At 40.3% G+C, this 15274-nt stretch overlaps 1 protein-coding gene across 2 annotated transcripts in view; it reads right to left on the bottom strand.

The window, feature by feature from the left end:
- Positions 1–4230: 4230 nt before the first annotated feature.
- LOC126457430 (male-specific lethal 3 homolog) overlaps positions 4231–15274 on the bottom strand; it is a 124941-nt gene continuing 113897 nt past the window's right edge. For both annotated transcript variants that reach the window (XM_050093701.1, XM_050093702.1), the window contains 3 exons: positions 12303–12520; positions 12125–12209; positions 4231–4847 (listed from right to left, as the gene is read on the bottom strand). In XM_050093701.1, the coding sequence (XP_049949658.1) occupies positions 4775–4847; positions 12125–12209; positions 12303–12520 (376 nt within the window). In that variant the 3' untranslated portion in view covers positions 4231–4774. The remainder of the gene's footprint in view (positions 4848–12124; positions 12210–12302; positions 12521–15274) is intronic.

Raw genomic sequence — 15274 nt, 5'->3', positions numbered from 1 at the left:
AACTCATTCTTCAACAGCCAAGGACCATTCAGTAGTGCTCTGAGGGCTCTGATGTGAATATTGTACACAAGGCGAGCATTATGCATGACCGTAGCAAGTTTAGTGAATTTTTATTCCATCTGTTGTGAGTTGTCACGGCTGATGATGATGGTAAGTGACAATTTCTACACAAGGATGTGAGAGACAATTTGCAGAATGCACACTGCCATCAGGTGCAAAGCACTTTTATGCACTTACTGCAACTGCCATACTTTGAACTGGCAACAATGCAGTCCCCGCCTGTTTCTCAAACTGCACAAACATACACATCATTCATGGATCGGACTATAGTGTATACTGAAAAAGTTTTGTGTTACCAATATCAATGAGCATATATTTGTTTACTTAGCCTCTTCATCAAATGCCACTGGTAATCAGCTACATGCCCAAAATGGGTCTGACAAATATTTTTGAACTGCAGCTGCTGTATCACATACAGAGTCCCCAAGACACGACAGTATTGCTGCTGCTGCTGCTGCTGCTTACATAGCCAGCTCAGAGTGTCAATTTTTAGCCAAAAGTGGCCATTTCCCTTATCCCACTATCTGTATTACTGAACTGCTGTCCTCGAAGCAGATTATAGTTGTAGGCTGCCCATCCAACTGATTCCAGAGGCAACAAAAGTTTGATTTCCAATATCTTCCACAATTATTGACAATTTAAAAATTTAAAATGCTGTATAATTGACTCATTAAGAGTTATAATCTTACATTAAAATTTCAGTAAGTAGACAAGTACAGAGTCCGCCAGAAAAATATACACACTCTTTGTCAGGCTCTATCAAGATGTCATTCAATTTGAGTTACGAGTGTGTTGTAGTATGGTCTTTGGCTCAACAGATGTTAGTACTTTCATCTAGGTATTGAGAAAACAAGATGGCTGGAGCAAGCTTGACATTCGAGCAACGAAATGTATTGTGGAGTGGTTTTTCAAGTTTGATAATGCCATTGAAGTGCAACATCACTGGAGGCAGAAGTTTGAGACAGAACCACCAACCCGCCTAACAATTAAACACATCATTGACAAGTTTGAATTGCATGGAATGGTTTGTGACATTCACAAAGGAAGATCAGGAAGTCAGTGTACAGCTACAAGTCCTGCTTCATCAGCTCTCGTGTTGGAAACGTTTGTTAATTCTCCACAGAAGCCTGCTATGCAATGTGCACATGAAGTGGGGATTAGCAGTACAAGTGTACAAAGAATTCTGAAAGCTGCAAAGTGAAAAGTGGAAGTTTACATTCCACGATTACTGCACACAATTAATAATGACGATACTGATCGCAGAATGCAATTTTGCATATGGTATCAGCAAATGGTAATGAACAATTTGTGACGAAGGTAGTGTGAAGTGACGAGATACAATTTAAAATTAATGGAACCATAAATCAGTGTAGTAACAGTGTGTACTGGGCACCAGAAAATCTGCATGTTTGTGGATAAAGCAGTTGATCTACCAGGGGGCCATGTGTGGTGTGGGCAATCATCTAGGGGTTTAGTAGGACACAATTTCTTTAATGCTACTGTCACTGGAGAAGTGTACCTGTAAATGTTACACACATCAATTTTGCCAGGTATACGTGCACTTTATGGAGTTGATGCAGAGATCTTCTACCAACAGGATGTGACGCCACCACACTATCACCTACCTAGTCGTACGAGCTTTCCAGGATGACAATTTGCTGGGGCATTGGATTGGACAAAGAGGGCCCATTGAGTTCCCTCCATCGTCGCCAGATCTAACATTATGGACTTTTACTAGTGGGGAACTGTGAAAGATAATGTCTATCGAAGTAAGCCATGCACCTGCACACTGGTGGAACTTCGCCAGGAGATTACAGCAACATGTGCAGCGATCTCCACTGCAACGTTGACTGACATAGTTACTGTGACAGCTTCTTGTCCTGTTATGTGTATAGCTGCCAATGGTGAACATTCTGAACATTTAAAATAACCATGTGCTAAACTGAAGGTTGTACAACACGTATGATCAATCATTAAATGTAGAATAAACAAACAAGTAATATTTTATTCCTTAAAGTGTGTACTACACATTTTTCTGGTAGACTCTGTATAACAGAAACTGTACACAACTCAAGAGTGTAACACAGGGTGCACAAACAGCTGAACTATATTTCATTTATTATCTGAAACAGAGCACATGCGATTTCCAACAAATTTTAAGCGTAATTTCTAACCTTTCCTAAACTTTTTCTCACATATGAGGTATGCTCAAAAAATTCTGGAACATTCGTAATTTCAGGCCAATGGTGTGTTGGAGGGAAATGTGGTTGGAATCCCTGTACATACCTCTTTTTAATGTGTAACTGCTGCAGGCTTCATTGTTGTCTGTCACTGTGGCACAGTTAGAGGAGCAACACCTCTGAATTACATTTTGCACGAAACTACATAAAACCTTTGCACGTATGCACGCACCAAATGATGTAAGAAGCCTTTGGTCATGTGTGCGTAAACCGTACTCTGTTACCGATGATTCACATGGTTTAAAAATGGCCAGACAGAAGTTAAAGGTGACCCTCATTCACGACTCCTCTCTTTGACTTTGAAGAATTAGTTCATGAATTCATGCCACAGGAACAAACTATTAACCAATGATACTACTGGGATGTGTTGCAACATCTGCGAGAAAATGTGAGAAGAAAGTGGCCTGAAATATGGTGATACAATCTATAGCTCTTGCATCACAATAATGCAACCGCTTATTCATCTCTGTTGGGGCTTAACTATTGCGCGAACAACAAAATCACTGTGCTGCCTCATCCTCCCTGCTCTCCAGACCTGGCCCCTTTGGACTTCTTTTAAGCTGAAATCCTTGCTGAACGGACAAAGATTTGCAACAATAGATGAGGTAAAAGAAAATTCGCAGACATCGCTTCAAATGATCTAGCAAGAGTCATGCCAAAGACTTCTTCCAGAAGTGGAAACAGCATTGAGAGTGGTGTATAAATTGTGGAGTAGAGTATTTCAAAGGAGACCATGCACAACAAGTAAAAGGTAAGCGTAGAAAAATTTTGTGGACAAAGTTCCAGAATTTTTTGAACACATCTCGTACACTCTTAAAGTCAAATATTTAATGTATTAATTAATTTGTAAAGTAATCAAATGCTTATAAATGAGAATTTGATACTTTTAAGAATCGAGTGTTTACTGGTCTGATCTATCTCCATGTAATTTCATCTTGTTTCCACCCATGAAGACAGACATCGTGAAATGACATTGATTACAAGTATTTCCAACAATGGACTCACTGATTGGACAAAGGTATAATTGAGAGCAGTTTAAAAGCAAATATTTTACTTGTACTCTCCTGCCCTTGTATTGTATACATCATAAGAACATTACACATTATGCTGCAAGACCATGGCGCTACCGTGTTCAACTGCATTGTTAATTAAACAAGGCCTATTTGGGCAAGACTGCCATCTTCAGGTTGTACCTGCTGGTATTGATATCCATATGACATTGATGTCTCACTGCTGTCACCCTACTATATAAGTTTGCTCCTTTTATGTTGGCAGAGCTATAGTAGGTGTTCAACTTTCACTGGAGCAGTTCATTGTGAAGTTGACGAATTACGAAAGTTTATTTCATAATGATGTTACATGCCAGCTGTACTAACAGTTGAGTCAGTGGTGGTTAAACACATACTACAGCTCCAACAACATCAAAAGTACTAACTTCTACTGTAATGTGATAGCATACTGAGATGTCAATGTCATGTGGATATCAAGACCACCCAATATAACCTGAAGATGGTGATCATGCTGAAATAGGTCTATAGCAATGAACAATACAACCAACAGCAGCATCTTTGTCTCTTAGCATAATTAGTTTTTTTTTTTTTTTTGTAAGTTCCTTGTTTTTTGGTTAACTGCCCTTGCAGGTTTGCATGATAGTGATAATTACGTAATTAAGCAAAATAACCGTAGCTCATCCTGCTTATCAGTGTCTAAGCTGGATTTTAATGCCAAAGCGCACTGAGGGAACCCCAAAGGCATTCTGCATAATATACAGCACTCAGTATAATTGGCAGTTTTACTTTTTTGTGCAATCTCCAGTAACTGATTCTACGGTCAAAGGAACACCTATCAAAATCTTACCTTTGTGTTGAATTTGCCATAAAGCTACACACTAAGCAGTAATTTGTCACACTGTAATGAAGGGTAGTACATCTCAGTTTTCATAATTTATTTCAGTTAATGTTTATAACAGATAGAAAGCATACAAAAAACAACCACCTCAGGTTCAAAAGAGGCTAATTTTGAAATAAATCTGAATAAAAACACAAGTGTACATACCACCAGGGTATTCCGTGTTTTTCATTCCTTTTCTGCACTCAAGGAACAAGAAAAAAAATATCAAACATAAAATAAATACAATTATGTTTTACAAAGCATACACTGCACAGGCTTGAGATATGAAGCACTGCACTGAACACCACTAACAATGCCCAGGTAGAAAAACTTAGCAAGTTTCCGACACAAATCCTTCGTTGCAATGTTCTCTGTAACGGCAAAAAGTATCATGCTCTTATCAAAATTTTGAGTAAATGAAAACTTCTTAGCAGTATAATACAAATAACCTTAGACATGCTGTCTCGTTTGCTGAACAATGTTAGTTTGATAAAAATGTAAATGTTTTTGTCCTTTAAAAATTACAGAATAATTTTTGTACTAGGGTAACAAAGTACCAACTTTATGTGAAACACTCATGTGTGTCATTCCATTTTCTGTACCAAACTACTTTCATAGAACTCTTCGCCGAACCAGCTTTTATTTTGTTCAAGGTACCTGTAAAATTAAAATTTTCAAGTTATTATTAAGTGTCATAAAAATGATAGCAGTATTTGTAATTTTTTTAGGTCCATCACTTATCAGTTATTTATTCCTGTATACTAACTGGGCTAGAGTGATAGTCCACTACCTACTGCCACTCACTACAATGATTGCTGTTCGCTTTCACAAAAACATAAAAATTTAACTGGAAGTTTCTTATTTGCTTGTGGATGGTACGACTTTCTCTATCCATGTTATGTATCTGTATATTTCAACAATGGGCTTTAGCACAAGCTAAGTTTTTCACACTCAAAATAATTTCCATTATTACACATAGTGACAGAAGCTGATTCCTACAAACCCATTGCATATTCTTTCATTTAACTTTTTAATAATTATGCAACATACTGCATTCTTTCTGAGAGGCTTGTTCTGGAACAATGGTAGATCATCCAGCCTACATCCACAGGGAAGTCTGTCAATAATCACAAACTATTGATCACAGGAGTATTAACAGAGCTCAAGGGCTTCTGATGAAGTTACATGCTGTAACTGAAGAGCTGTATCTACGCAGATAACTGCAAAGCAGACCATCTGATGGGCGGGCACTGCACTGCTCTGCACCAAGTTTCAGTAATCTCCAGCTAAACTAATCCACGATGTCACCATGCAGGATGGGCTGCTCCACACACTACAGAAGAGGGCATACACTGCACATCTCTACAACAGGGTGTATATGAAGGGGGGGGGGGGGGGGGGATAATCGCAGACTTATCTCCTATTTCAGGTTAAAAATACACTTTTTTCCCTGGGTGAAAAATCTTTTCCTAGGTGAGAAATACTTTTTTCATAGTAAAAAAAAACTGTACCCCTGGGGAAAGCACGTTTTCCCCCTGTTGAATGACATACTTTCCCTTAGAGTAGATCACTTTATTAATTCATTGAATAATGAATGTTTTATACACCAGCACAGAACTTCCTGGCACTTTAGGAAACTGAACCCTGGAAGAAAAAAAAAAATGTTTCTGGAAAGATCCTCAATGCATACCAACTTAACAATGAATACTTTCATAATAAAAAAACTATAAACACAAATTCCAGCAAATATGCTACGGCACAGCAGCTTCTGAAGCACTGACATCAAGATTGCAATGCGCTTTTGTCAGCCAATCTTAACTCTTGCCATTTGACCTCGCCACTATAGACAGCAAAGGAATTGTTGAGAAGATTTAATTTTCTTGGTATTCGCAAGAATAGTCCCAAAGCTGAGCCTTTTATGACTGATCAAGGTGCCAAAATTATCACTGCCACTTCCTGTCATAGACTGAACGCAGCACCAAGAAATGCATTTAATCTACAGTACATGTCCTCATTTTGTCTCCAGCCTCATTCTGTTCTGACTGTGGTGAAGGAGCTTGTGACGTTTAAAACAAAGTTGTCTTACTCATAGTCTTGATAGAACACTGGAGTCGTCCAATGAAACTCACTGGAACAAACAATTGACCACACTTGAATGAATCAAAAGGCAGTACTAGGCATTGTGTGAAAAGCTTTCTGAGAAAGGTAGAAGACAGAATAGAAGGTATTGACATCACTTTGACGGACTGATTTCTCTTCTGACGGTAAGTATGCTATTGTTATATGTAAGCAAGTAATTTAGTTCAGGAATTTTAAAGCAGGGTTTTTTCTTACAGCCCTTCAAGGTCTAAAAAACTAGAAACAAAGAAATCACCTACACTGCAGCCCCTGTTACAACGGAAGATGATGCTCATTTAAACACTCAAGCGAAGAACCTCAAGACAGAAAAGTCTACGATATAAACCTTTTGCAAATCCACCTGAAAAAGTTTATGGATGAAAGTTAGTTATTCAGGGGCTAGCTACTTTCGTGTGGGCATCATTTCACTACCTTACAATGGTGTCTATCTCAGAGGCGTGAAGTCATGGGAGAGGTAAACACGCACAATCCACTACCTACTACACAGATAATTTCGAGTGACCAGTCACAATAGGACACGGCCTCCTCAACTGCAGTCTACCACAGAAAACTAAATTCGGTTGCAGGAATGATGGTCACCTCAGGTATATTCTCGCCTAAATAATAGCGAAATACAAGTGAACTGTGTGTCAGATTGTCCAGGTAGAATATGAGAGTGACGCTGGCTATGTCCTAAATGCTGGTAAATAATTTAAATATTTTTAAGAATGGAACATTTGCTTTTGTTTTTAGTGGTACTTTTACATTTGGTATATTAAAAGTCTTCCCCCCCCCCCCCCTCCTCCTCCTCCTCCTCCTCCTCCTCTCAGACCAACAGGCAAAAAACCTTACAGTGGAAGAGGTAAGTGCAAAACGGAAGAAACTATTTACTCAACAGATCATCAACAAGTATCATCACCAACAGAAGTACTAAAGCTTGCTTTGTGGGTAGATGAAGTTCACAATCTGACACCCACAGATGAGTTAAATAGGTACCTAAAACAGAATTACACACCAGTCCAAAATATGGCTTCTTATTGGGCCCCAGAAAAATTTTGTACATATAGTCACATTAAGCTCTGCAACAGAGAGAAATTTTAGCACTGCAGGTCTCATTCTAACTGCATGACTGTCTGTGTCACCTGCAGAATATTGACATGCTTCTCTTTCTTCACAGGAACTCCAGTATCAAAGACAATGAGTGTAGAAATACATTTTTGATACTTTTTCACACCACATTTTATATTCTCTCTAAATTGGTTTTTGATTATTGTACCTGTACCTCATAGCTTCTATTTCTGCAAATATCCTTAAATTAGTGTCGATTCATAGCAGCCAAATAAACAAACACATTTCTTTGCAAGTTATTAGTGAACTGTAGCAGGGTGTATACATAGACAAGGAAAAAATATTCTCGGCTTTTTCCCGGATAAAAACACACTTTCTCCTGGGTGAAAATACACTTTTTCCTTGTTAAGAGACAGTATACTTTCCCTTGGCACTGTAAAGCTTGTCAATCCTTTAAATGTTTATGGTTTTATACACCAACATAGAATTTCCCGGCACTTTAGTAAGTGAAACTCAGGGGAAATAACCTGTTTTGGAAAGATCTTTGATGTGTAGCAACATGTACACTGCATATTTTCGTGCTACGAAGGAATAAATTCGAATTCCACCAAACACCACTTGCTACTTTCCAAAGCATTGAAATCAAGATTGTGATGTGCTTTTGTACGCCAGTCATAGCTCATGTCATGTGATCTCGCCAGCTGATGACGGCATAGGATACGTGATGAAGTCAACCAATAGCAAAATCATTCTTGAGTAACACGAACACACAAATAAAAGAAGTTAATGGTTTAAATTAATATACATAGTGATGCTACAAGAGAAGCAAAGCTCCCACACATAATACTGGTCTCTATGATTAATAAGCTGCAAGATAAGCTAAGCTTCCACAAATAATGTTGATCTTTCTTGCGCATGTTACACTTTACGATACATCACACAAACGTGCCAGTAAAATTCTTAATAACAACACAAATGTCTGATCATCTGCGCTCGAAATTCTTCTAAATGGTCGTCCTGAAAGAGTTGACTTTTAAATGCGAGTTAAACGCTCTGTAATTTAAGAAATTCATCGTAAATTCTCGCACATAGTTCATCTTGCGGAAAAGGATATTTACTTTGAAAGTACCACTCTTCAAATCACCATTTGCAATATTTTCCCACGACCTGTCAGAAACATGTTTCTTCCAGCAGTTGCCAGAGAGTGCCAGATAACAGGCGTCACCGCGCTTGCGCAGCTACGATGACGCAGGAAGCCCGTATGTTCGTACGTGTAAAACATTAAAAGATCTTACATTATGTCCTTTGAACAAGACCTCCGAGGATACTTTAAAAACATTGGAATTTAGTGAACCATACTAAAATGCATAATTCGGCTTGAAGCACAGATTCGTATGTCCAGATTCGGATGTAAATTTTCTTGGAGTACCAGTACTGTAATATCTCATGTTTGGTTCTTTATTATAACATAATACCATACATGCTAGAAGATGGAAAACGTGCACTTTAAATGCAGAGAACAGTTTAAACTAGCCAATAGTGTGAAATTAAACAATTCGTTTCAAGTAAATTGACTGCCTCAGCAGAAAAGATTGATAATAGCCAAATCTCTTTAGCAAACCAACAAAAATAACTTCATTGTTCTGCAAGGTGATTAATGCTTAACTGTCAGAAAAGTGGAAATAAAATCTGAAACTAATAACATATTGTAGCCTTCCATAATCATGCGAAGGTATCTGAATTCATTTGATAGCTCCCGGCCACAGAAATCCGTTTTGTTTTCATTTGGTGTGAGAGCGATGAATGAGGGAACAGCAAAATCATTAAACACACGTCACATGGAGACTACCCACCTCCCCACTACAACTCAGACTGCTCTGTACATCAGCCCCGGATATACGATATTTCAGAACTGGGACAATACTAGACAGTGGCGCCAAGCCACACATCTGTAGCCAGACGCAGGAGAACGTACTCCTCATATGCGACTCAACTGCGAATGCGCAAGAGCCCACCCGCAACTATTCAAATGAATTTAGCCTAGTTTACACGACAACACTAGGTTGCAGGCAACTGCGCTACCGACCACTGCGCATGTGCGCCGCGCGTTTGCGCAAATCGTCAGTGAAACTAAACACTTTGGCGACACTAGTTGCAAGAGTTTTGAGGTTGTGTGTGTTCGTAGAGTGTAGACAAACTGAAATATGCAGTGACAAACGGAGAATAATGTTGACTTTTTGGGTATCTATGCTTTGTGTAGGTGTTTGTGGGATTTCAGTGATACTGCCTACAACAATAAGTAATATATTGTTACTCCCGAGACCGTCATGTGCCATCAGAACAGATAGTTTGACAATACCTGAGCTGCAGGGCAAAATTTAATGAATTATTAGCACATATACAACTCAATTAAGAAAAATACAAGCAAATGTAATTCTAGCTGTGGAAATGCTTTTGTCTACAAGACTAAAAATCCCACCGTTTGAGTTGGCAGACTTTTTTTTCTAAGGAATATTGTTGACAGGAGGGAAGGCTGCAAAAATCAAGAAGCTGCATTCTTTATTCAATATTCACCTATTTAAAACGTTGCAGCAGTCTTCTCCATTCACACGTTTAAATTTTGAAATATTGCCAGTGTACAGATCTATCTTCAAGAGATTAGTCTGCAAACCATTCTCTAGTTAACGCGGTCCCCTTCGAATAATTACTGCTGTTAATGTTAATAATTATTACTGTTAATGTAAATACTTATTGGTGTTAATGACAAAGCGTCATCACCAACTAAAACAGCATCATATAGCACGCCGAGTGTTCTCGATCGTAATGCACGCAATGTGATATATAATTTCAGTTCTGGCGACAGTGCTTTATGCATTACAGTACCATTATTCCTGATCGCATAATGAACTCTAGAAGAACCGTGAACAGTTCTGGTGACATTCTAAGATAATTGAAAGAACTTTTTGGGTCTTCCAATATAAATTATTTCAGCAAGTATGCTGAGCAACCGATTGACGTGTTTCCTTCATCAGGTCACGAATCTAAAGACGTTTCCTATTTTTTTTTATTATGCAGCGATTCCACGCAACAAGCTTTAACTCTGTCACAACTCATGCGACGTGCAGCTGCCAAAACTTTCATTTCAGACACGACTAAGGAACCCACAAAACGAAGAAACTTAAGTGAATACTGGTTTTGCCATGTCTACAGTCAAATATGAAACTATTTGCGTACAACTCCTTCCACACAACGAGTGGCGCAACCCAATGTTGTTGTGTAAACTAGGCTTAATGTAAACAGTTGTGACGTCACGCTCATCGGAGGCGGTTTGTTGTTATGAAGCATTGCATATTCTTTCTAAAGCCTGTGACACACTTCCTTGTTAGCAGACTCTTGTATAAGCACTGTGGGGGAGAGAGAGAGAGAGAGAGAGAGAGTGCTAGCTTTCCAGAAATGCTTTGCCTAACACTTCGGGCCATATGTCAGGTGACAGGTAGGTTGCTCAGTCACCTGTTTATTTCACCAATGTCTGGGGAGAGTCTAGACACGTCTTCATTGGTCATTGGGGTTAAATTTGAAGTGAGGCTTATCACCGAAGACAATTTTACTCCAGTCAAAGAGATTCCAGGCCAAAGACACGTCTGGAGATGCCCCTGACATTGGTGGCATACCAACTGACTGTTGCCCACTATATGGCCCAACAGGCAGGAGTTATGGCCCTGGGATGCCATTTCTTTTCATAGCAGGACCCCTTAGAGTTCAGTGATATGTCAATGAAAATCTATGCTGTGTTTTGTTGCCCTCCATGGCAAGTCACCTGGGCTTATATTTCAGCAAGATAATGCCCACCCGTACATGGTGGGAGTTTCTACAGCGGGTCTTAAGAGCTTCAGCCCTACATTGGCCAGCAAGATCACCAGATCTATCCCCAGCTGAGAACATTATAGACATTATGGGATGCGCCCTCCAACCAGATCAAGATTTGGATGATCAAATGTGTCAATTGGATAGAATCTGGATATCCAACAACTGTTTCAATCAATGCCATACCAAGTGACTGCTTGCAAAAGGGCTAGAGGTGACTCAACGCATTACCGGCTTCATCAGTTTGTGAAGCTCTTTCTCTTCAATAAATCATCCATTTTTTTTCTGACATTGTCATCATCTGGTACTCTGTACATGTACACCACATCTACCAATTTCTGTCCCAGTTGGATAATTCCTTTGAGTTGAAGACTTTGTCAACTGAGTAATATATGTGACACTGAATCGCGTCTTGTGTGAAAGGATCCACTAAGGTGCATTTTTCATTAGCATTTTTTGGGTGTTACCACATCTGATGAAATCCCAAGTAAAAGGGGCAGGCCCTGGAATTGGGGTCCAAAATTCCAAGCACATCAAGAAAGAAATCCAGTCAAGGAAGCTCACATGAACTGGCCAATTGTTGTGGCAGTTTGACAACAGCAAACAGTTTGGTCATCATGTTAAGTGTTCTGATTGGAGGAAACCTGCTCCAGTGTTTTAAGTGTCAATCCACAAGTAATTTTAATCAGGCTATAGTTAAACTAAAGGAAATCAATAGCTGCGGTTTAAAAATTTACAGTGAAAATTTTACTAACAGGCTTAAATATTGCATTTCATTATTTCTTTACAGACCCATAAATGAAGCTTTTTCATTACCACTTGGGGGTCTGATGCTATAATGTCTCAAGATGCGATTAATAAAGAAAAAAGAATTAAGTACTTACTTTAGAATTAGCTGCAAGTGTCTCAACACAAGCTTAAGTTTTCTTGCCTGCATGTCTGTATTATGGAGGAGGCCTGGTAATTTAACTGGAAAATAATTCACTTCATATAATCTGTCAAACGATTGATATAAATATAATGACATACCTTCATTCTGAATGTTTGCCCATTATAACTTACCAAATAATCTTGCCAAATGCACTGCTCCATAAACAAGAGAAGGTGGTGATGGTTTCTCTGTATACATTGACTCGGGAACTAAATGCCACTCCAAAACTTGTGATGAAAGAAACTTCAGAGCTGCAGGTGGACAACCCCTGGAGCGTAACATATCTTCTACAGATGATACACTTGGCACCGAACCAGAAGTTTTACATTTCAAGGAGCTGTTTATGGTGCTGAAAGCAAGAAATCAGAGAACATTAGATCTTCAGAATATAAAAACCGTTCATATAAAATCTGCGAAGCCAAGGGAAAAAAAGGAAGATGAAGAGGAAGAAACAAAAAATGAAAGAAGCCTATTGAAGAACTGAGAAAGTGAGGGGAGAAATTTGCAAACAGTGAAATGTGTAGGAAAGCCCACAAGGCACAAACAACAAATGCTATTATAGGAGGCCTCAATCGTATAAAATCAAGTCTTCACAGAGTTCAACAGTATTAGAGCAGTTGGTTTACTAATATATGGTAATTACTTTTTTCAGATTCTTCAATGGTACAATATGTGTGAGTGGAGGCGGCAGTGGATGCCTTAAATTTTCACACAAGTGGTAGTCTTTGTCTGCCAGGGATTGCCTGGCATTTGAAAGGCCCTCAGATAAATGGCTAATGTACTTAAACTACAAGGTGTAAACTTTGCTTCTGCCGTTTGCCCCTAGGTGGCGACAACTGTAAGTAGCAGTCAAAAGACACAGATAGCAGACGTCAGGCAGTTGGCTTGGACCTCGGTCAACATAACATCATTCAAACACTAGTCGATTTGCGTCTTCATCATAAAGTTGTTCTTGATTGAAAATGTCTGTTTATGAGCCTAATTCTCATCATTTGCGGAAGGTGTTACTGTTTTGTTTCAATATGAAGAAAACAGTGGCAGAGTCTCATTGAATGCTATTAAGTACATATGGTAAGGACACTGTTAGTGAAAGAACGTGTCTGAAGTGGTTCCAACGCTTCAAGAATGGTGATTTTAACATCTTAGACCAGCATAGCGGTGGAAGAGAGAGTGTTTTCGTAGATGCAGAATTGGAGACATTGCTGAGTGAAGACTCGCATCAAACTCTAGAAGAGTTAACACGACTAGTGGGAGTGACACAGCAAGCCATTTCAAAACATCTCAAGGCTATGGGTAGGATTCTGAAAGAAGGAACTTGGGTCCTGTGTGAGCTGAAACCAAGAGACGTTGAACGGTGTTTGCGTGTTTGTGAACAGTTGCTTCAGAGGCAAAAACGGAAGGGATTTCTGCATTGCACTGTGACCAGGGATGAAAAATAGATTCATTACGATAACCATAAATGCAAAAAATCATGGGGATATCCCAGCCATGCTCCCACGTCTATGGCCAAACCGAACATTCACAGCTCCAAGATCATGCTCTGCATTTGGTGGGACCAGCTCAGCGTCGTGTACTATGAAGTGTTAAAACCACGTGAAACAATCACAGATGCTCGTTAACGAATGCAATTAATGTGTCTGAGCAGAGCATTAAAAGACAAACGGCCGCAATACAGCGAGAGGCATGATAAAGTGATTTTGCAGCATGACAACACTCAACCCCATGTTGCAAAAAGAGGTCAAAATGTATTTGGAAGCATTAAAATGGAAGTCCTACCCCATCCACCGTATTCTCCAGACATTGCTCCCTCTGACTATCACCTGTTTAGATCAATGGTACACGGCCTGGCTGACCAACACTTCCAATCTCATTAGAAGTCACAAATTGGATCGATTCGTGGATCGCTTCAAAAGATGAACAACTTTGTGAGGCGGCATTCGTACACTGCATGAAAGCTGGGCGAAAGTACTGGCCAGTGATGGAAAATACTTTGATACATGTGTAACACATTTGTTTCATTAAAGCCTCAAATGTGTGTGTGTGTGTGTGTGTGTGGGGGGGGGGGGGGGGGGGGGGGGCGCGGAAGCAGTTTTACACCATGTATGAAAGATGACTCTTTTGCTGAAATCATTTCTTTGTTAATACGTACACTCCTGGAAATTGAAATAAGAACACCGTGAATTCATTGTCCCAGGAAGGGGAAACTTTATTGACATATTCCTGGGGTCAGATACATCACATGATCACACTGACAGAACCACAGGCACATAGACACAGGCAACAGAGCATGCACAATGTCGGCACTAGTACAGTGTATATCCACCTTTCGCAGCAATGCAGGCTGCTATTCTCCCATGGAGACGATCGTAGAGATGCTGGATGTAGTTCTGTGGAACGGCTTGTCATGCCATTTCCACCTGGCACTTCAGATGGACCAGCGTTCGTGCTGGACGTGCAGACCGCGTGAGACGACGCTTCATCCAGTCCCAAACATGCTCAATGGGGGACAGATCCGGAGATCTTGCTGGCCAGGGTAGTTGACTTACACCTTCTAGAGCACGTTGGGTGGCACAGGATACATGCGGACGTGCATTGTCCTGTTGGAACAGCAAGTTCCCTTGCCGGTCTAGGAATGGTAGAACGATGGGTTCGATGACGGTTTGGATGTACCGTGCACTATTCAGTGTCCCCTCGACGATCACCAGTGGTGTACGGCCAGTGTAGGAGATCGCTCCCCACACCATGATGCCGGGTGTTGGCCCTGTGTGCCTCGGTCGTATGCAGTCCTGATTGTGGCGCTCACCTGCACGGCGCCAAACACGCATACGACCATCATTGGCACCAAGGCAGAAGCGACTCTCATCGCTGAAGACGACACGTCTCCATTCGTCCCTCCATTCACGCCTGTCGCGACACCACTGGAGGCGGGCTGCACGATGTTGGGGCGTGAGCGGAAGACGGCCTAACGGTGTGCGGGACCGTAGCCCAGCTTCATGGAGACGGTTGCGAATGGTCCTCGCCGATACCCCAGGAGCAACAGTGTCCCTAATTTGCTGGGAAGTGGCAGTGCGGTCCCCTACGGCACTGCGTAGGATCCTACGGT

The sequence above is a fragment of the Schistocerca serialis genome, chromosome 2, assembly GCF_023864345.2.
Source record: "Schistocerca serialis cubense isolate TAMUIC-IGC-003099 chromosome 2, iqSchSeri2.2, whole genome shotgun sequence".
In the NCBI taxonomy this organism is placed as follows: Eukaryota; Metazoa; Arthropoda; class Insecta; order Orthoptera; family Acrididae; genus Schistocerca; species Schistocerca serialis.
The sequence above is the reverse complement of the archived record's forward strand: the minus strand, read 5'-3'. Positions and strand labels throughout refer to the sequence as shown.